The 20,583-nt window shown below is 40.0% G+C and overlaps 2 protein-coding genes across 8 annotated transcripts; both read left to right on the top strand.

Annotated features, from left to right (window-relative positions):
• Nucleotides 1–15,919, top strand: LOC146326383 (cytoplasmic polyadenylation element-binding protein 4-like). Of its 7 annotated transcripts, none has more exons than XM_084718626.1 (12): nt 1–141; nt 2,420–3,539; nt 3,646–3,744; nt 5,046–5,136; nt 6,404–6,454; nt 7,412–7,435; nt 7,836–8,012; nt 9,983–10,072; nt 10,174–10,292; nt 12,244–12,358; nt 12,563–12,744; nt 12,907–15,919. In XM_084718626.1, the coding sequence occupies exons 2-12, from the start codon at nt 2,475–2,477 to the stop codon at nt 13,132–13,134; spliced, it is 2,241 nt and encodes a 746-aa protein (XP_084574752.1). In that variant the 5' UTR covers nt 1–141; nt 2,420–2,474; the 3' UTR covers nt 13,135–15,919. The 7 variants fall into 7 exon arrangements, with proteins under 7 accessions (XP_084574752.1, XP_084574750.1, XP_084574754.1 ...); XM_084718624.1 differs by having other exon boundaries at nt 5,043–5,136; XM_084718625.1 differs by lacking the exon at nt 1–141 and adding an exon at nt 186–609 and having other exon boundaries at nt 5,043–5,136.
• Nucleotides 15,920–17,152: 1,233 nt separating this feature from the next.
• On the top strand, nt 17,153–20,309 carry LOC146326382 (uncharacterized). The gene is made up of 3 exons (XM_084718338.1): nt 17,153–17,471; nt 19,284–19,366; nt 20,061–20,309. The coding sequence occupies exons 1-3, from the start codon at nt 17,189–17,191 to the stop codon at nt 20,175–20,177; spliced, it is 483 nt and encodes a 160-aa protein (XP_084574464.1). The 5' UTR covers nt 17,153–17,188; the 3' UTR covers nt 20,178–20,309.
• The last annotated feature ends 274 nt before the right edge of the window (nt 20,310–20,583 follow it).

Genomic DNA, 20,583 nt, shown 5'->3' with positions numbered 1-20,583 from the left:
GGAAGTGTCTCCCGACTGGTCCAGCTGTCATCTAGAAGAGAGAAGAGACCATTTACACCGGCTGCCTAGGAAATGCAGAAAAAGGGAAAACGCTAAAATATGGCAACATCAAAACGATAAGGTCATGACGCCGAACTGAAGGTAGCTATGCCCGACACATCATGAATTACACATGTTTGTCGATACGTTAGAGGGGCGGTCGGGGTCGCGCTACGTTATTTCGAGATGTAAAAATGATGACAAGGATTGGTAGGCTGTGTGACATTGAACATACAGGACACGAAACAGACGAGGTCGTCTAAACAGCCATACACCATTTCCAACTAGCCAAGTCATGTCTTGTAAAATTCCGCCGTGTAGTCGTTAGTAACGGTCGTGTGCGTTAGTGGAAATTCGAGGAACGTTGTAGCCGTTGAATTCGTTTATTGCCTCCCAGCTGGTTTGCAAATATGCTACAACGTCTCTGCGGTATCGGCTATTATCCTAGCCTAGCGGCTCAGTGAAGGGAACTACCCTAGATTCAGAACAGACAGGAGACGTCATCAACATTTTCCTGTATTTAAATGGTTGCGTATGAGGAGGTCATTGCCGAAAAAGGAGGATTATTCGGTAAGTGTCCGTGCTGTGAGCCACCACAGCGGTCGAGCGTTCACGGATGCGCTGTGCTGCATAAACGTAGTTTAAAATGGACTGCTGGGATCTGCATGATTAATAGGGCACATGGAAGGTGGCGGAGCAGCTGTTAGCTTGCTGCTAGCTGCGTAACGACCTTTGGAGACGTCAGCTCCACCAGCCCAGGCTGTTAGCTGCCTACGCTGCTCAGGCTGGGTGTTTTCCGTGCCTGCCCGGTTGCCTGCCTGCTATTCGAGTGTTATATTTCATCCAGGCCTCCCATGGCCAAGCGAGTCAATGATTTAATCTCATTGATTGCATCACAAGACCAGACAGGGTGCAGCCCAAGCACATTCACTGGGTTTGGCGAGGCTTGTTTTTTTCAGAGGCCAGATTAAAGGGACAATTCACCCTAAAATGAAAAAGACTTATTTTTCCTCTCACCTGTAGGGTTATTTAGCCCTCTAGATTGTTTTGTTGTGAGTTTCAGAGTTTTGGAGATATTGGCTGCAGTGATGTCTGCTTTGCTCAAATATAATGGAACAAGATGACACTTGGCTTGTGGTGCTCAAAGCTCAGAACATTTAAATTTGAACGTGAAAAAAAAGCATGCATCTGCTTCTGGATGAGAGGTGTGTAATTGTTAATGGCGTCCTTTTCTGCTGAGCTGTAACCTCTCGTCCATGAGGATATGCACGCTTCCTTCTGCGCAGTGATATGGAAGGGGGATGTAGTTCAGCAGAAAGGAAGTAATTCCTCCATGAAACTGCTCAGAACAAGGTCTGTGGATTATTTTGAGTAACCGGGTCACTATTCCTTTCTAGAAAGTTTTGCAGAAATGGAACAGTAGCAGATGTTCAGGGTTTTACATTAGCCGCAACCACAAAAAGTGACTCTGAGCTTTCACCAACACAATGTGACAACATCCTGGTTCCTTTGGACCTTTTAGCTCAGCATTCTACAAAAACAGCAAATAGCACTCATCACTGGCTAGCCACCATTATGTCACCAGCTGCTGAAGTCTAGAGTTACTAAGCCTTCTCAAACTGCAAATGCGATCCTAACCGAAGAACCAGAAATCCAAACGGCCAACGAGGAAAAAATGAATTGAAAATTTAGCAGGAGTTTAAATGGCTAGAGTATGACACATCAAAGGGCATAATGTACTGCTGTGTACTCAGCCAGTTTCCTCAACTATCAGAGAAGTCTAGCATGTTTTTCATCTGAAACAATGCCTTCAGGAAACGCCACATCACAATTCATGGGAAAAGTGGACAACAAAAATGTCACATTTAAGGAAGGCTGTGCAAAGTTGTGTTAAATTGCCTTTTCTGTATTGTTTTTACATGAGTTTACATTTGGGACAACAAAAATGTACTTTGGCCTCCAAATTTAGGTGCATAATGACCCATGGGGCCGGTGCGTAAAAATATAAGCTTCTATCCCTGCAGATGTAGTTCGGTAGAAAGACAAGTCTAGTTTCTACATGAAGCTGCTGTGGATTAAATCGAGTAACTGGGTCATGATTTCTGGAAAGAGACACTGCTATTGAGTTTTTCAAATTTATTGTTTTGTTGTTTTGAGCACCACAAGCTGAGTGACATCTAGTTCTATTACATTGGAGAGAACGCAGACATCTCTACATCGATGGCTCCAAAAGTCAGCAACTCAAACCAAAACAATCTAGATAGATGAACACGACTATGAAAAGGAAGAAGAATATCTTTGTTTCTTTTGGTTCTTGAGATTTAACAGCCTTTTTTGCATTTGTCACCCCTTCCTCCCCCCTCCTTACCCCACACTTTAGGATAAAAAAGACGGTGAAAGCCAAAAGTGAATTGAAGATTTACTGGGTGTCCTAAATGGGGGACTACGGGTTTGGAGTTCTGGTGAAGAACAGCAGCGGTAACAAATCTGCTTTCCCTGTAAGGATCCCTCCTCACCTCCAACCCCAGCACCCTCACCACCCCTCCAACCCCCCCAGCCCCCCTTCCTTCGTAAACAACACCTGCTCCACCAATGGGGGCAGTGCTTGGCTGTTCCCTGCCGTAGCCCAACACAGTAACATGCAAGATGAGATTCTGGAGTCAGACAAGTCCAAGCCCTTGGACCTCCAGGACATGCAGGAGAAGTCTCAGGTCCAGGCCCAGCCTCAGGCCCTGTCTCCTGGCCAGCAGGAGGCCGGGGGAGGCCTAGGAGAGCTTGAGGGGACTCTCCCTGAAGATGGCTCGCTGGAGAAGGGTTCTTTGGAGAGCAGTGGTGGGAAGGAGAAGCTGAGGATGGAGTCCCCGGTGCTGAGCGGGTTCGACTACCAGGATAGCCTGGGAATGGGTACAAGCTGTGCACAGTCCACCTCATCCTCCTCCTCGCTGACCAGCTTTAACAACTGGTCCCCTGCTGTCCCATCTACCCAGTCCCCAGTGGTTGGCGAAGACGTCGGAGGGTTCTTCGGCCCGGCCGGCTCAAACGCCAACGGACCTCCCCTGCTGTTCCAGAACTTCTCCCACCACGCTGGTCCCGGCTTCGGAGCGGGAGGTAGTTTCTCCCCTCAGATTGGACCAGTCTCCCAGCACCACCCACCCACGCCTCACCCGCAGCACTACCACCCCCACGGTCAGGGTGTCCCACAGCAGCACCGGCGCTCCCCGGCTAGCCCTCATCCACCCCAGCCTTCCTTTCCTCCTCATCCCCATCGCACCGGACCATTCACTCAGCTGCCCCACCTTGCTCCTGCCCAGAATAAACCCCCTTCACCTTGGGGAAGCTACCAGAGCCCCTCCACTCCCACATCCACCTCCTGGAGCCCAGGCGGGTATGGTGGCTGGGGAGGCACGCAGGGGGTTCGAGAATACCGGCGGGGGGTAGGTGGAGGGATGACGGGTCTAAACTCAATCTCCCCCTTGAAGAAGTCCTTCCCTAATAACCAGGTAGTTAAATGTCTCACAACTCATCTCATAATAAATCTTAGCAAATCTGCATTCATTCAACATTTGATCAGGAGACCTTTATGAAACTAATCCAACTGTCCTACAGGTTCCTTCTCAGAAGTTCCCCAGAAATAGCTCTGGCTTCAGTCACAAAGGCTGGGTGGAGGACAGTATGAGCCGCAGTGACAGTGTCTACCCTTTCCAGGTGAGCTTATCACAAATAATACTCAGGCTGGTGTTCAGGAAATTAGATGCAGGGTGGCTACAGGTCCTTGAGAAGAAATTCTGTGTGGGAAGGCCTTTAATATGTATTTATTGAATGCAGTAAATGAAAATTAAAACATATATGAATAATTTGTAGGCCCTGGCCTACAAATTTTGTTCTCCAGATATAGGAAAGCAGGTTTGTGTCGTACGGACCCCAGTAAATGTCACGCAGTCATGATTTTAATACTGTTTTTTTTCTGCAGGAAAATGATGATGAAAATTGATGAAAAAATCACTAATCATAAATCATATTGCGATCACAGTATCTGTCAAAATTGCAATGGTTAAGCCCTGAGGATGAATATATATTTTTTGCATGAATAAGTGTATTTGGGGAAAAAATGTCTACAAGTACAACAATAGGATGCTTATATTTCACATTTAATGTTTAGTTTTATTGTAAAACGCATTAGATTTAATCAAATGTTGGCATTAATAAGTCTTAAAAAGTCTTGCATTTAACTTGCTGATTCATGTAGGTATGATGTAACTAAGTTCAGTTTAGCCAACATTCACTTGAAAACGACAGTTGTAAAGATGCCCAGTGTGTCCTCCAGGGGCAAATCATGTTTATCATATTACACACACTCATCTGTATCAAATGCAACAAATGAGCAATTGAGCAAAACAGGATATGTGATGGTTAAGCCAACTCAACGGATGAATTGAAACTTATTGTGCGTGTTTTGGGCCTGAGGTCTTATCTAGATCATTTCAATGAAGGGGAGCAGTCTTATCATCTGTTCTGATCACATGGCCTTCCTCTTGTCCTGATTTGAGAAGTCTTGTGCTCGACTGCAGCTTTGCATACACTCAACCCATTTAGATGCAGAGTGAAGCACCGTCACTTGTGTTATATATTACTCACCATAGCGTTTCTGTGATTGTTGCAATTGTTTCAAATGCCATATGCTGTTCATTTAGAATTTGTATTGCTATAGAATGGGCAAACTTGAAGGATGCATTTTTTAGCTCCTTAAGTAGCATAGTTCTTATTTGCTGATATCAAATACAGTGGAAAGATGTCTTTTGGATCGCAGAGATTTTGTCTAACATAGTCTGGGCTCCATTTTCTGTTTACATTTCTTTCCGCTGGAGGTCTCTACGGGGATATTCTCTGCATTTTTATTAGCTATTAGCATCTTAGCAAACTATGTCGGGGCTCTTGCAGCTTGTGCTGCTTTAGATGGCGATGTGGGAAGTAAGGACGCTAATTGTTGTCTTCCTCTCTTTCAGCAGGAGAGAACACGGTCCTTTGATGGTTTCAGTATGCACTCTCTGGAGAACTCTCTGATTGACATTATGAGGGCTGAGCAGGATTCCTTGAAAGGTTGGTTCCCACACTAACAATAGCGAGGATGGGATAGTTATCCTCACTGCTGGCTGTAGATAAATACAGCCGTTTGTTGCATGTGTTTGACAGCAAGTAGAAATTGAGTATTATTTTCACAATGTTGACAGATTGTGTTGACAGCAGTTTGAGCGGCACGCTGCTTATTGGGTCCCAAAAATTGTGGGTCACCAAAATAACTAATGTAGTAAATACCAGTTTGGTGATGCTCATTATGTTGGTTTTTGGTCAAGACTTTCAGGAGACTATCGGGCAATATCTGAAGTTCCTGATTTTAATTAATTTTCAATTTAAATTATGTCTATTTTGAGGCTACTTTGTTTAGGCAAATTTATACTTTGATGGCAGCTTTAGGTTCAGAAAGAGAGCGAAAAAAACACAGTTCATCCAGTATCAGATTTGGCTGAGGTGCTGGATCTATAGACTGTCAAACTGAATGAAAAAAAATCTGCACACTCAAACCTATGCAAAACTCTATCTGACAAGACTTTTGCATAGGTTTGAGTGTATGAATGCTGTTTTCATTGAGTAAAAAGGTGGTTATATTTCTCAAAGTGATGTAGTAATAGTTCTGTCTTACATTTACTGTATATTTCTGTCCTATTTTCCGTAACTCTTGGAAAAAAGTCACCTGCAGCATTTTTGCTGTAGAGACTCTAATCTCAACTGACTCTCTCATTAATAAAACATTTCAGTTCAGTTTTGTTGCAGTCAGTCTTAAAAGAACCCTTTTTTCATCACAGCCATCTCTGCTGATGCTAATCTGGGCCAGCTCATGCATGCACTGTACCATCTTTTTTTTAAAAACTTCTCGTTTATGATAAATGGCAGTCTTCCTGCCATCATGAGGGTATTTTCCATCGCTTAATTTACTAGGCAGCTTCCTCAATAATAAAGAATCTGTTAATAATTTAGATGGTTACCAACTCCAACAGGCATTTTTGGGCTTATTTCAGTATTTTTCACACATATGGTTTTACACTAACATGTACTTTTCTATGTAAGAATAACCTGAACTACATTTGAGGCACTATGGATTTGTCTGCTGAATATCCTCCCGACATGTGTGCTGTGATGGGCCTTTTTTATAGACGGAATAGAATTTATTACCTCAATCCATTCCAACATAACATTGATGGGTTGGGGAGCAATTTATATGTAAAGGAAATGAATTAATGTAATTATAACACCAGCTGGGAGTCATTTCCTGACATGTTCTGAGGCCTCCCCTGTTTTTGTCATGTAGGACGCTACAGCTTCTCTCACCAGGGTGGAGACGGGCCTCTACCTATGAATGGTATGTAAATGACATGCATACAAATGTGCAGGGCGTAGCAGAAGTCAGGGCTTGAAATTAATTTCTGCCAAATGCAGAAAAAAGAAGTAATTCTGGCTGTTTTTAAGAAAGCACGTCAGGATTCAGTACTTGATTTTCATGTAAACACAGCTGATTGGAATTTGCACATATAAAGTCAACAACAACAAGCCATAAAACAAGTGGTAAAAACAATTCAAATGATATTGCTTATTTTATACCATTCATGTCTGTTGCTGTAGACACTGTTCAGTTAGCCACTTTCAATGTGTGCTACACAGACCAGACCAGACTGGCTTCTTCAAGCAGGAACATAATGCTGTTGTCAGGGAGGTTAAGAGACAGCAAAGACCAAATAAATAACACCATAAATATGCTGTCAAAGGCAGATGATGCGCTTCTGTAAGCTGTGTTTCTGTGTAGTGATACTGAAGATTCAGTTGTCAGTTCTTCCCTGCATAATGAGGAGAATTTTATTTTGAAACATATTTATTGCACAGTGCTTCTTCAGTCATATGTGGACCTTCCAAATGTGGAGCGCAAAAAATCCTAACTAAAACTGCAGGTCACCTTCAGTTTTTTTTACATAAATAAGTGATTAATGAGGCATTCAATTACTCTGGGGTACAATTAATTTCTATGTTCTATGATGAATGATTGCAACTCTCTCTAGTATGTATGCAGCACATAGATTTCTTGATACAGTTTATGGATTCATGTCTCTTTTCCTTTAAAGGTTTAAATAGATATATTTTGTGGCTAGTGGAAATTCAAAATGGCCGTTACCTTAAAATACAGCAGCTCTTCTGGCTGGTGATCCAACTAATTAATTTCAAGCCCAGGCAGAGTTTTACTTTTTTCTATTCTATTGTGAAAAAATAAATAAATAAATAAATAAATAAGCCATTTCAAGAGTGTTTTGTGTTGTTTTACATGCAGCGAGAAGTTATGGCAGAAGACGAGGTAAAGCTTGTGAATGTGTCTTGTTTTCTTCAGTGTTGATTAGAAAGCAGTAATGACCCCTGAAATTATGACTTTGTGGTTTTGCTCGTTTGTTTGTCTGCTTGCCTGTTCAGTGTCATTGATTATTCTGCCTTGAATATTGTCAAAGTTTAAGCACCTTTTTTTCTGTAGGGGGTAAAATCCTCTCAAGGTTGCCTGCCACGACCTAGTAGTGATAATAATCATGCTTTTATTGTGTCGTCAAAAATAGCAATCATGGCTGCTTTTGTATGTATTTCTTGACTTTATTTAATTTATGTACATCTAATCAAATTCCTTGCTCATTAATACATTTTCAAAGCCATAAGAATTATGGGTCAACCTGATCAATATGTGTAATCCAGATTATTCTCTTCACCAGGTCATTCCTCTTTGTTCCCCATGGAGGATGAGCGCTCTTTTGGAGAGGACGAGTCAGGTGACCAGGGGCTTGCTGGTCTTGGTTCGGCCCACTGCTTCCCCCACCTCAATGGTGAACGCGTGGAGCGATATTCTCGCAAGGTGTTTGTTGGAGGGCTGCCCCCAGACATAGATGAAGGTAAGTTACAGCTACAGGGGATACATCTTTTGGCCGTTTTTAAAGTGTGCAGTGTGTTGTTATGGATCAGAAGCCCTACTGAACTGATTTGTTCTGTGGCATCCATGATTTTTGCATGTTTGTTCTCATTTGTTTGCCTGAGAACCAGATGAGTCTGCCAAGATAATGTTTTAATTTCCTCTGGCAAATTTGTCTGCCCCTCCTTGCAGTCAGACAGAATTCCACCTGCCTTGGTTCCGGCTGGGCCAATCAGAACTGTTTATTTAATATGGGTTGGGTTCTACATAACGATTGACAGAGGTATATCCGTAGACATGTTTATGTAGATATTGCATTGATTGCTTTGGCTTGTTGCTGCATTACATTTAAGGGTTGTATACAAGTCTCTGTGTAGTAATTTATTTAAAAAAAAAAATTCTGACTCTGCATGGATCACAAACCTTTGAATATATCACCACATATTGAGATCCGTTGAGGAATAAAAAACTTCATCTCCCCTGCTTACATGCATTTGTTTACAGGTCAGTCTTGACTTGGTGATAATATGTCTATGGGTACGTTACCAATCCAGTTTTGAAAAGTCTCATGTCACACATTTCGGTGCTCTGATTGGTTGAAGGTCAATCCAGCTGCATCTAGTCAGGAGATCTGTCCAGTACAACACCTCAGGCTCCCAAAACTCAGGTTGAATTGTCAAACTAGGCAGTGCTGATCAAATATGGATGAACATTCTGTCACTACTTTGCCCATTTCTCGCATAAAATGTTTTCAGACACATTTTGTTGCTACTGTTTAGCTGCTATGTAAGAAAGATCACAACCATGCGGCTGCCATTTTGTGTCATGCTTTCACACAAAGGCTCCCAAAACCTCTGTAAAATGGTCAAACTAGGAAGTGCTGAACAAATATGGATGAAGATTTTGTTACCGCATTGCTTATTTCCCACATTAAATATTTTCAGAAACATTTTTGGCGTACCGTTCAGCTGTAATGAGAGAAAGATCACGACCAGGTTGCTGCCTTTCTTGGAAACAGACCAAGCACCGATGTGTCACACGTTTCATTGCTCTGATTGGGTTGCAGGTCTGTTCATTTGCATTCAGAGGTATTGTGTTCAGAATTAATTCAGAAATACAAATCAGCCTGGAATCTGTCAGTTCATTTAGATTTCTAAGGGGCTTTATAAACGGGCACAGACCAAAATGCTTTGGATAGACCTTCAACCAATCAGAGTGACGTAGCACGGAGTGACTCATGCAAGTTAGGGTGGTGCTTAGTCAAGCATGAATAAAAGAAATGATGATTGTATCTAGATGGGAACCCTAGATTTCCAAAACTCTTGAGAGATTTGTTCTCATTGTTTTTTCATTGTGCATGTTGTACAAACTAATGATGTTTTACAATATGACAACACCGTGGTTATGATCTGCCAAGGCACAAAAACTCTAGTGAGGCTTATTGAAAGGTCATGGTTTGGGTTAAAATCATCACTCTTTCGAGATCTTTTGCATGTCTGGTGCTCCCGTCTGGACACGACTAGAAAAAAAATGGAAGCCTTGCCTCAAACTTTGTCATATTCCATCAGAACAGCACACTAAAATGTGTGGACTAAATCTGGATTTTGATTTGATCAGTGCTGCCTAGTTTGACAGTTGTATCTGAGTTTTGGTAGCGTTCCCCTGTCAGTCACTGTATCAAACCTGATCCACATTAAATAAACAGTTCTGATTGTCCCCAAGAGATCCAGGACAGGTGGGAAGATGTAACTGCCAGAGAAAATTAAACATGAGCTCGCAGATTTGTCTGGTTCCCAGGCTAGTAAATGTGGTACAGTAATATCACAAATTTTGTAATGTTTACAACAATAGTGCCTCTATTCAGTTATACTGTGTATGAAACTCATAATGTAATTTGGTTTTAAGCACTAATTACATCACTGATTGATTTGCTGACGGAGTTGCCTTTTTCAGATGAAATCACTGCCAGTTTCCGTCGATTTGGTCACCTGTTTGTTGACTGGCCACACAAGGCAGAAAGCAAGTCCTATTTTCCACCAAAAGGTGAGTCGAACCACCTGAACATGATATTCCTGCCAGCATGTTGACACTGCAGTATTGTGAGTATGTGTGCGCTCATTGTTTTGTGTGTCGCACCTTTTCAGGATATGCATTCCTGTTGTTCCAAGACGAGAGCTCTGTTCAGGCCCTGATTGACGCCTGCATTCAGGAGGATGGCAAGCTGTACCTGTGTGTCTCCAGTCCCACCATCAAAGACAAGCCTGTGAGTGTGTTTTTCTCTTTAGCTGCTACATGCATGTCATCCATCTCGCCCAGTGAGCACAAAACTAACACAAATGTTAAAAGCATAGACTCGCACAAGTGATGTCTTAGTGTGTCTCGTCACTGTATCAGAAAACTGAAAATTCAGTACAGCTGCATTTATTTATTTATTTTTTTGCCCAAATGTGAAATACAAGACATCTCGAGGTGTTGAGGGCTCATTTAGACCTTAATGTTTATTCAGCAGGGTTCAGCATGAATCATGGTCTGTGGCCATAAATAGTTACTCTGTGGCAACCAAATATTTTGTGTCAGTGGCTCGCTGTGGGCACCAATTTTAACCAGAAACACAAAAGGCAGACTATGGAAAAAATGAGCAGGAAAATGTAGGAATGAATGGAAGCAGGAAGAAGCTAGAATCTGACACATCTAAGAATGTAATGTATTGTGGTATGTGCTGCCATTTTCCTCGACTAGCCAAGAAGTCTGCCTTGTTTTTCATTGGAAATGATGCCTTTAAGTTTACATTTAGGCCTCCGAAAGTTAGGTTCTGTGAGGCCAGTGCTTAAACATATTACCGGCTGTCCCTGTGTAGTTAGGTAACTCAGTCATTATGTATATGTCTCAGTGTTCAGTCCAACAGCGAAAAAGGAGACAAATGTATAAATGGTGTCCTCATCAGTTGATCAAAAGGTCTGCATCTAGACTGACTGTCAAGTCAGTCTGGGTGCAGCCCAAACCTGTGTTATAAATATGATTCATTTATGAAGTGTATTGTTTTTTTAAAAATACATTTTATATTGATTTATATATTGTTAGTGACTTTGAATATAAAGGGTAGCTGCTAGCTTCTAGGGTAGCCGGAGGTCATTGACAGCAGTCCTGTCGATGTGTTGTGTGTTATTACTGCTGAAGTTCAAACATGAATGTTACACACTGGACAATTTGCTATCAGCTCTTAGGTCAGCTCTGTTTTCTCTTGAACATAATTTCTACAACAGTTGTTGTATGAATATGTCTGAAGTCAGAAATAAATGGACTAACTGTCTGGACTGTGTCTTCCTCTATTTCATACTGGCCTGTGATGTGATGTTGAATGTATGTTGCTTAAACTTGGGTGTCCACAAGGTCTTAAGAAGTCTTAAATTCAATAATCTTAATTTTGGGCTTTAAATGTCTAAAATATGATTTTGACAGGTCTTAGAAAAATGATTAGATCAATAAAGTAAATGTTATTTGTAATAAGTTGCATTGTTCAGTCTCACTTTTAAATGTGTTCTAGGGAAAAATTTGTCTTGATCTTGCTTTAACAACCATTAAACAAAACCAAAGTGGAACCAGTAACCACTAATGTTCCTCCTGGTCAGAATTCATTGGAACAAACCGAGGTCCTGGACTTAAAGATCAGTCATATTAAAGCAATTGAGATAGGTGAGCTGTTTCAAACAATGTTCCCAGATTCAGACAGCACTAAAATCGTTGTGTGTCATCGCCAGTGTGGATATGAAACGGGTCTTAAATTGCATTTGAAATGGTCTTAAAAAAAAGAAAAAGGGTCTTTAAAAGTCTTATATTTAATTTGTTGAAACATGCAGAAACCTTGTTAAAAGTTTCAAGTTAGTTGATTAAATGCTATTTTGTTATTTCAAATTGTTCTGGACCTCAAATCTTGAATAAAAATCAGATGCAGGCCTTTGAATAATAAATTTGAGAACCTCTGATCTACAGTAATTTCACTCCAGGGGGTTCCTGTAAAAACCCATGGCCAACAACCTTCTGCAGCAGTAGTCAAACTGAACCAAAGAAATTTGTTAATCCATATGACATAAGCAGCAAGCTGCTTTTATTTTCACAATCCAAAATTTATCTTGTTCACCAAGGAGCAGAGCATGACTCAGAGGAAATTAATGTTTTGTTTTTTTGGGTTTTTTTTCCCATCTTTGGTTTTGTAGGTCCAGATCCGACCCTGGAACCTGAATGACAGTGACTTTGTAATGGACGGCTCTCAACCATTGGACCCGAGGAAAACAATCTTTGTAGGAGGTGTCCCTCGTCCCCTACGTGCAGGTAAGACTGTGTAGTGACCCCTAAATGTACTGCGCGCTTAATTAAGAAATATCTAATATATTTACTGTACTAAATCTTAAGATGACCATGATATGTCATCAGAGGAGGGGGGAGGGCTGAAGGTCATGTTTGAATGCTAGGATCTTCTTAAAGACTGAAATTGTTTTGATTCCATTAATTTTGCTGCGTGCGTGGTTATTGCAGTGGAGCTGGCCATGATCATGGACCGTCTGTATGGGGGAGTGTGTTACGCGGGGATTGACACAGACCCCGAGCTCAAGTATCCAAAAGGGGCGGGGCGAGTAGCCTTCTCCAATCAGCAAAGCTACATTGCAGCCATTAGTGCCCGATTTGTTCAACTGCAGCATGGGGAGATTGATAAACGGGTGAGTCCATCTGACGTTCGCAGGTCTTAAAAATGAAGAGTGGAGGTTCATAAAATATTAACTCCCACCCATCTAACACACTGCTGTGCATGCATGCCAGTTTTTCCTCAACCTCCATTTTAACACGGTCTTCCTGCCATCCATTTCATCTCTCCTCCTCAGGTGGAAGTGAAGCCATATGTCCTGGATGACCAGCTGTGTGACGAGTGCCAGGGCACCCGCTGCGGAGGGAAGTTTGCTCCTTTCTTCTGCGCCAACGTGACCTGTCTGCAGTATTACTGCGAGTACTGCTGGGCAGCCATCCACTCCCGGGCCGGCCGCGAGTTCCACAAGCCGCTGGTGAAGGAGGGAGGGGACCGACCACGACACATCTCCTTTCGCTGGAACTGAGGCGAGAGGGCGAGGGAGGGAGACGATGCAGGATCGGGGAGGGATTGAGAGAAAGGGGTAGTTAGGGAAGGGGTACGGGCTACGATATGAAAAATAAATGCACTTTTCTTTTAAGTTAAAAAAAAAAAAAAAACTTAATTTATTTTTTATTTTATTTTTAATTCGGCCTTCTAAAAGAAGTAAATGCTAAGAAGAGAGTGAAATCCCATTTATGTTTTGACTTTAAGTGTGCATGAGCATATGGATGCATTAGATTTGGATTTAGATGTTTTCTGACTTGACTGTACTTTCTTTTCGTGTTAGCTGGCAAAGCTGCTTACATTTGTTGTCAAGAGTAACATAAAATTTAAGTGAGGTTCATCATACCTAAATCAGTATACTAACTAATGGAAGTTGAGTTTAAGAAGGGTGCATTTTCTTACTTTTCGCTTGCAGGATTAGAGAACAACTGTACCATTTACCAAAGGTTGAGTGCAAATGGTTGGGTTGAACAAGAGGAGGAACAGCGTTTCAGATAGTCGGACGATTGAGTTTTTCGAGAAGAAGCTCGGTGTATAGCATCAGGCCACGTCACAAAACAAAATCTCCCCTCAGTCTGGCACACACGTTTAGATCGCTGGCATGAGTTTTTAGGTCTTGGTTTAAAAGTCGACACTTTGTAACCAGAAAGGGCAAACCAAAGATTGGCCTAAAACACATCATCAAAAGCAGATGTTGATCTGAGGGTTTTCAGGATAATGTTGTGTCCTCTTGTCACGTGGCGGAGGAAAAAGGCTGGAGTTGTCTGGAGTTTCGGTTTGTGGGTGTCGGCTAATAAAGACACAGCCCTCAGGGCTCAGGTATTGGCAGTAGTATTTGCTCACTTTATATTGTCAGGGATATTAGCACTGGAAGCTAACATGCTAATGTAGTACAAACTAATGGGAATGCACAGTCCAGTCTCCCTGAGCTGTCCTCATGGTGTACCACTGCACGCTCTACCATGACTGGAGCTTCTATCACAAGTGTTGTGGTTGGATATGGTAGTAGCTAGAATTTGCTGTCACAGAGATAAAGATATTATTTTATACATGGCCTGCTGATTTTTGTACAGTGTTTTATAGCTGATTATTTTGTCATGAACATATATACATTTATTATGCACTACTTTTCTAAATATTTTTTTCAATAGTCATTTTAGGCACATTTTTCACAGATGGGAGAACTCCTTTTGCAATACCTCATTTTTTTCACTTGGTGAAAAATAATTTTGTACCTTTGTTACTAAGAGATCTGCATTTATGGTAAACTTAATTTAAAAAAGAAAATGAATGATATTAATATAATTTTCAATTAGCTTTTATATATTTAAGTGCTGGTAATTCTGAAAATTGTCTGGTGCATCGGTGTGATTCTGTAGATAAAGAAAAAAAAACCAACATAAGGCTATCATTAGCCAGTCATATATGGATTCTCCTCTGTCCTAATAAACATAATTACAGGATCCTAAGGCATGACAAGACCTTTCTAAACTGATTTTGATAGTCTTGAAAATATATTCTGACATTTCTCTCCTAGGTGTAGTCAATAAGATTATCAGTAGGGTAAATGTTTTGGGTTTGGTCAATGTGAAAACGTTCCCTTCTATCACCGGAGTGGATATCAGCTGTTTGACTATTTAGATCCTCTTTCTGGGACTGCCTGTAAGTTCTACTTATTCTTGGCATGCATAATGTAATACAGAAATAACATGGCTAGTGTTAATGCAGGACCTAATGTAATGCACTAGATCTCCTTTCTCCTTTTTAACTTTCTTTTCCTTATATCTCTTTGAGATCACCTCTCTTGTAGCCTCTCTTTACATGATGGAGTCTGCCTTCCTTACACAGACATGATGTTTATGCAATCTACACAGTGACAACACTTTGGATGCGTTTTTTGTAATGTAGAGGACACTCAGTAGGACATAGGTGAGGAGACTTGATCACTTGACCCCCTTTGTGATGTGGCATGCTTTGGGACATAACCTGAATGTGATTTAATGTTGCAAGTTAACTTTGAGCCATTATGTGCAATACTTATTCTTTCCAGAAACAAGTCTCCGCAGTGTAAGTCATTTAACCCATATAAACCATGCAGTCATTTACACATTATTTGTTTCCTATTGTTCATGCTGATGTCTGCAAGAAAAAAAAGACTAATTTATACCTGAATTTATTTTTAAACATTAGTTTTGTGCTTATTTACTTATTTTGCTACTACCATGCTACTGTGATTGAAAACATTGTATATACTAGGTCGATAATGTATTTAGCATTTGCTATATTTTCAATTGAAATGTATAACTATCATTTTGATCAGATTTTTGTTATATTTTTTGGGGTGATGTGTTAAACTCGTTGATGTGTCTAGTTTTTCTAATTGCTGTATTGTGCTCCACATTTTCAGATGAAAAGAATATTGATTATGTCTGTTAGTATTACTTGATTGCAAAATTTCAATAGTTTTTAATTGTATGCTGGGAAGGTTATATTTATTAACTTTTTTTTTTTTTTTACCTGATATCATTTTGATTTTTATTAAGTCATTTCACATTTATACGTAAGTTCCAATTTTTATATTTTCTTCCTGATTAATTTACGCTACAATACAGAAGTCAGTTTTTATAGTTGGTTTGTAGTATTGAAGTAAAACAAAGATCTAATGTCATATATTCATTTGCTGCCAACTGTTTGTAACTGTATGCATACATTTGAAGTATTTGTAATGTGAGATGTTGAACGAATAAAACAGCTGTGAGGAAGAATTATATGCCTCATGTCGATTGACAAATTGCATTTCAGTTTTTCTGAGAGGCCGTGTTAACCGTTTTGACCCCTGAAGGTTTTCTGGTAAATCTCACACCCGATGTTGTGTGTGACAGCACTTTTTTGGCACATCTGGTGGGTGAAGTTGAATCAGGTCAGAGGTATTTATAGGCCGAGGCTTATTTCAGGCCTTAGTGAGTGCTATTTAGCTCACCTAAACCTCCTGTCTTTTGTCTCAACAAAACCGTCCATAAAAGCCTGCAAGTATACATATGGGCAACAAAATGTCATGAATTAGGTCACAGAGAGATTTTGCACTTTCCAGAGTACTGAAATGCCTTTTACATCAGGGAGGTCTTTCAAATAGATACTGGCTTTATCCTCTACTGTACACAAACTCATTGTTTTGTTGTTTTTTAGTATTATAATTTAAAGGGAAGCACTTTACTTTGTACTTCACTACATGTACAGTTACTAGTGATGTTACAAATTAACATTAACATTGAAATGTGATGTATTGTTTATAGCAGGAGTTCCCGGACCTTTCCGTGACAAAATCCTCCGAACGGCCTTCGCTCATGGACAGACCCTCCCTTTTGTAAGTTGTCTTTAAAAACCCATTGATAATACTACAGGAAACATAAGGGGGAAAGAACAACTTCTGAATATATTTCTTTACTTTTATTGATGCAACTATAATCACATTTTAAACAATATATACTCAAGAATTATGTTATAATAATGCAGATACTCCTGCTACTACTAATAATAATTTGAAATCATCATAATGATTATTCATTTTTTGTTTATCTATTTGTTTTGCATTTTCTTCATCTTCCCCTCAATTTCTGGATAGGTGCAATGTATAAAACAAAGTAAATAATAAATATTAAAATTATAAATGTTCAAATGAAATCTACTTTGACCAAAAATTTAATAATATAATAGTATGACACTAATAGGGACATTTTTGCAATTTTACTTTTAATACTCTACGTCAAATTTACTCTTGTAAAAAATTATTTAACTTTCAGATATGTGGCTTTTAGAGATTAGACAGACATGCAGAGTCACAAAGACGTGAACTCCATTTTGGACGCCATGTTATCCGGACAATACCGCCACCTGCTGGCTGACAGAACTACGGGCACAATTTGGGAACAGAAGAAGAAAAAAACTCAGTTGGTCAAAAATAAAAGAAAGCGTGTCCTCCGTCAGTCTCTAATGTAGAGTTCAGAGTTTAATATAAGATCTACGAGGAAAAAAAGATGTGTCCAGTTAGGAGAGTTTATGTCCCCTGTTTCAGCTCACAGCCCGGCGCCAGTCAGAGGGATGAGACGGAGCTCATCACGGAGCAGCAGACTGAGGCCCCCTGTCAGGACGAGCGGGGTAAAGTCAGAGGTGGAAAAACCCGGTCCGTTTTGAAAGTAAAACTACCAACGTTCAACAAGAAAGGGACGAAAGAGGACAAAACATGGAGAAGACGGATGCCAGGGCCCGCCTCAAACAAAACCAAGACAACTGAGAACCGAGGAGGAGGAGGAGCACAATGTAACGTTACTGTTAATTTAAGATAAAACAAATTAGCAAATTAGGTTAGCTGTAATGCTAGCTGGTTGGCTAGCAGTAATATCATGATCATAGCAGCCATATTAATATGAAATAGTAGGGTAAACACAGGTGTTAGTAATGATACTTAATAGTAATATTTTTAGAAAAGGTTTAATACTTAAATAATATTTTAATTTGAAAGTAATTCAAAGATGACGACAATAAGTGGAAGCGCTGTTGGGTCTTACTGTTGGTCATAATTCAGGTAGTCTTTGGATACTTCAGGTACTTTGTCCATTTCAGGTAAACGGCTCATTGCATGAGTCAGACAGCATCAGTAAAAAATCAAAAATGTTAGGCCCGTTCAGTAATCACTCCAAGGCACACTGTAAGGTTTGTATAAAATTAAAATGCCTTTATTTTACATGGCAAAAAGAGTTAAACATTACCAACGCCTTTTGACCAACAGGTCTTCTTCAGGGTCAGAGAGGAGATTTTGATTTTTTACTGAGATTGTTTGACTCATGCAAGGAGCCCTTCATCTGAGGAATAAATTCATAGATGATGTTCTAATCCTTTGGTTCCCAATCTGGGGTCCGAGGCCCCTTAAGTGGGGCGCCAGAAATCACAGGGTGTCCCAAAGTCTGCTCTGAGGTTGTCAAAATTACATTTGCACATGTAAAATCACAATTTATATTAAAGTCTATATGCAACACTATTTATACAGACACATTCCCTTGTTTTCAATTAAAAATAGACTGCTTTAGTTGGCCACAGCTCTGTGACGGCTCAAGTTCTGTGATAATAAATCATTAATGCTCTTTGTTAAGGATGAGTGCGTAAAATCTCTATTTGGCTGTAAAAAGAAAAACTGTGAAGCTTATACCAGACAACAGATGTTTACCCAAGGTAAAGGTTCAAAGAATGGAAACTATTTTATTTAGGTTTATTTTGGACAACTTTGGAATGTATGTGTGCATGTTGGCGGGCTGGGAGGGGCCTTTCCTTAGATACAAGTGTGGGGCTCCAAGCAAAAAAGGTTGGGAACCACTGCTCTAATCTAACAATCTGTAGCCTAATACCTAATATAAATCTTACTCCTGTCATTTAAGCATGCATAACTCCAATGTCGCAGAGACTGGCTGAGAAAAAAAAACCTCTGATTTAGAGCAGAGCCTTTCCAGTGAGCCGAGGTGCACAGCAACAGCAAACTGACTCTGATTGAACTGAATGGAACCAAACCTTAGTATCATTAGCATGCTGTGATGGATTCATGTTAATATGCACTTTCAGACATTTTAATTTGTGTAAAACAAAAAAACAAAAAAACAAGCATTTTGAGAACTCTCTGCCTCTGAGAACCTCCTAGGGACCCTGGACCCCCTGTGCTAACTACCTGCTCTGGTCACAAGCTTAAAAGCTGGGAACCACTGCAATCCAGTGTAGCATTCCTGCAGCAAACTACTTTTGTTGAACATTATATATCGTATTTTTTATTTTGAATGGTGTTGTGCACAGGATTGCATTAAATTGTTTTCATAAAAGTGTAAAAAAGTTCACATCTGTTTCACCTCATGTTAACTGCACAGATGCAGATCTGTTGCTTTATTACAAAAGCACCTTAAAAATGAGCAACCATGGTTTAAATGATCACAATCAAATGTAGCCAGCTGAAACATAACATATCACACTGCTTTATTCAAATCAGTAAAACTAAGCATAAATAAACTATAAACTTGTACCGTATATTGTGAGTACACTGTCAGCAGAAGTGGCAAACTCACATTTAGTTTTTTTTTTTGTTGTTGTCAGGTGTTGGCACTGATTCTGTTGTTGGAGATGCTTTCTCTTTCCCCAAGAGGCCCACCAGCAAAGCAATAAACGAGAAGGAAAAGGTAGGCAAAGTATACATTATGAGCAGTGATGAAGACATTGATCAAAGGAAAAACAATAAACATTAAAACAAATTTTGTAGTTCAATTAAGTTGAACTCATAATAACCTTTTGGGTTGATGACAAACAAAAAAATCAAACATGGTAACATGTCAGTTCCATAATTCCATTAGGCTCACTGCGCATTTAAAAATCTCCAGAACTAACAAGCCATCACTATCTGCACATTTGACTACTGTGTGTTACTTAACTTTGAGATGACCAGTTTCCTGCTGCTTCACTGCAGCAGTGGAAATTTTAAGTGCATGGCTTTTCCTCCCACTCACCAAGACACACATGAGCATTATTCTGTGTGCTCACAGTGTATCTTCAGCTAAAACTGTATAATCTGGATCTGGTTCTTCAGTACTATAGCCAATACAAATCAAGGTGTGTGTGTGTTTTGTTAAATCCATCTAAACTATAAAAATAATGATGGCTGACTTCCATTTAGTTCGCTGTCATGGCTTACTTAGACAAGAGAATAGAACAGAGTTAACAGAGGTAAAGTCATCAGTGATGTCTGTTGTTTCCTACTATGACACATTAAAAACATGTCTGTGAAAAGTCATATTGATTTAAAAGAAAAAGAACTAGGCTACTAAGCTTTTTCATCACTCATTATTTTCCTGGGAATGCGTCCCCTGTCCTGGACAGGCCAAGCTTGCAGTTCTCCGGACCATCTCCAAGGTGCTGGAGGAGAACCAGCTCATCCGACAGAGACTGTCCGTCCTCAGCCAGGCCAGCGGAAGCTGCACGGACTCGCTGAAATGACAACCAGACCACAACCAGAGCAGGTCGCTTACCGTTACTTTATCTATGACATCATCAATATTTCTTCACATCAGAGTTTGAGTTAGTGAAACATTTAGATCAATAAGCTTGACATGTGACAACAAGGCACAGTTCAGTTCATAAAGCAATAATTATAATATATATATATATATATATATATATATATATAATATTTTACACAATGTTCAGTGGAGACTCTTATTTTATTTAAAGAGTCCTTATTCAGATTGTTATGCTAAGTGTTTATTCAAATTAGTCTGTTTTTTGTTTTGTTTTGCAGTGTTATATGTTATACATCAGTCAGATACATGTTAATCCAGTCCAGTAGAGTTCAGTAGAGCCTTTGTAAAGCTGTTACTGTTAAGTGTAGCCTGTGACGTAACGT

This window comes from Lutjanus erythropterus, chromosome 5 (genome assembly GCF_056507025.1).
Source record: "Lutjanus erythropterus isolate fLutEry1 chromosome 5, fLutEry1.hap2, whole genome shotgun sequence".
Lineage (NCBI taxonomy): Eukaryota > Metazoa > Chordata > Actinopteri > Lutjaniformes > Lutjanidae > Lutjanus > Lutjanus erythropterus.
The sequence above is the reverse complement of the archived record's forward strand: the minus strand, read 5'-3'. Positions and strand labels throughout refer to the sequence as shown.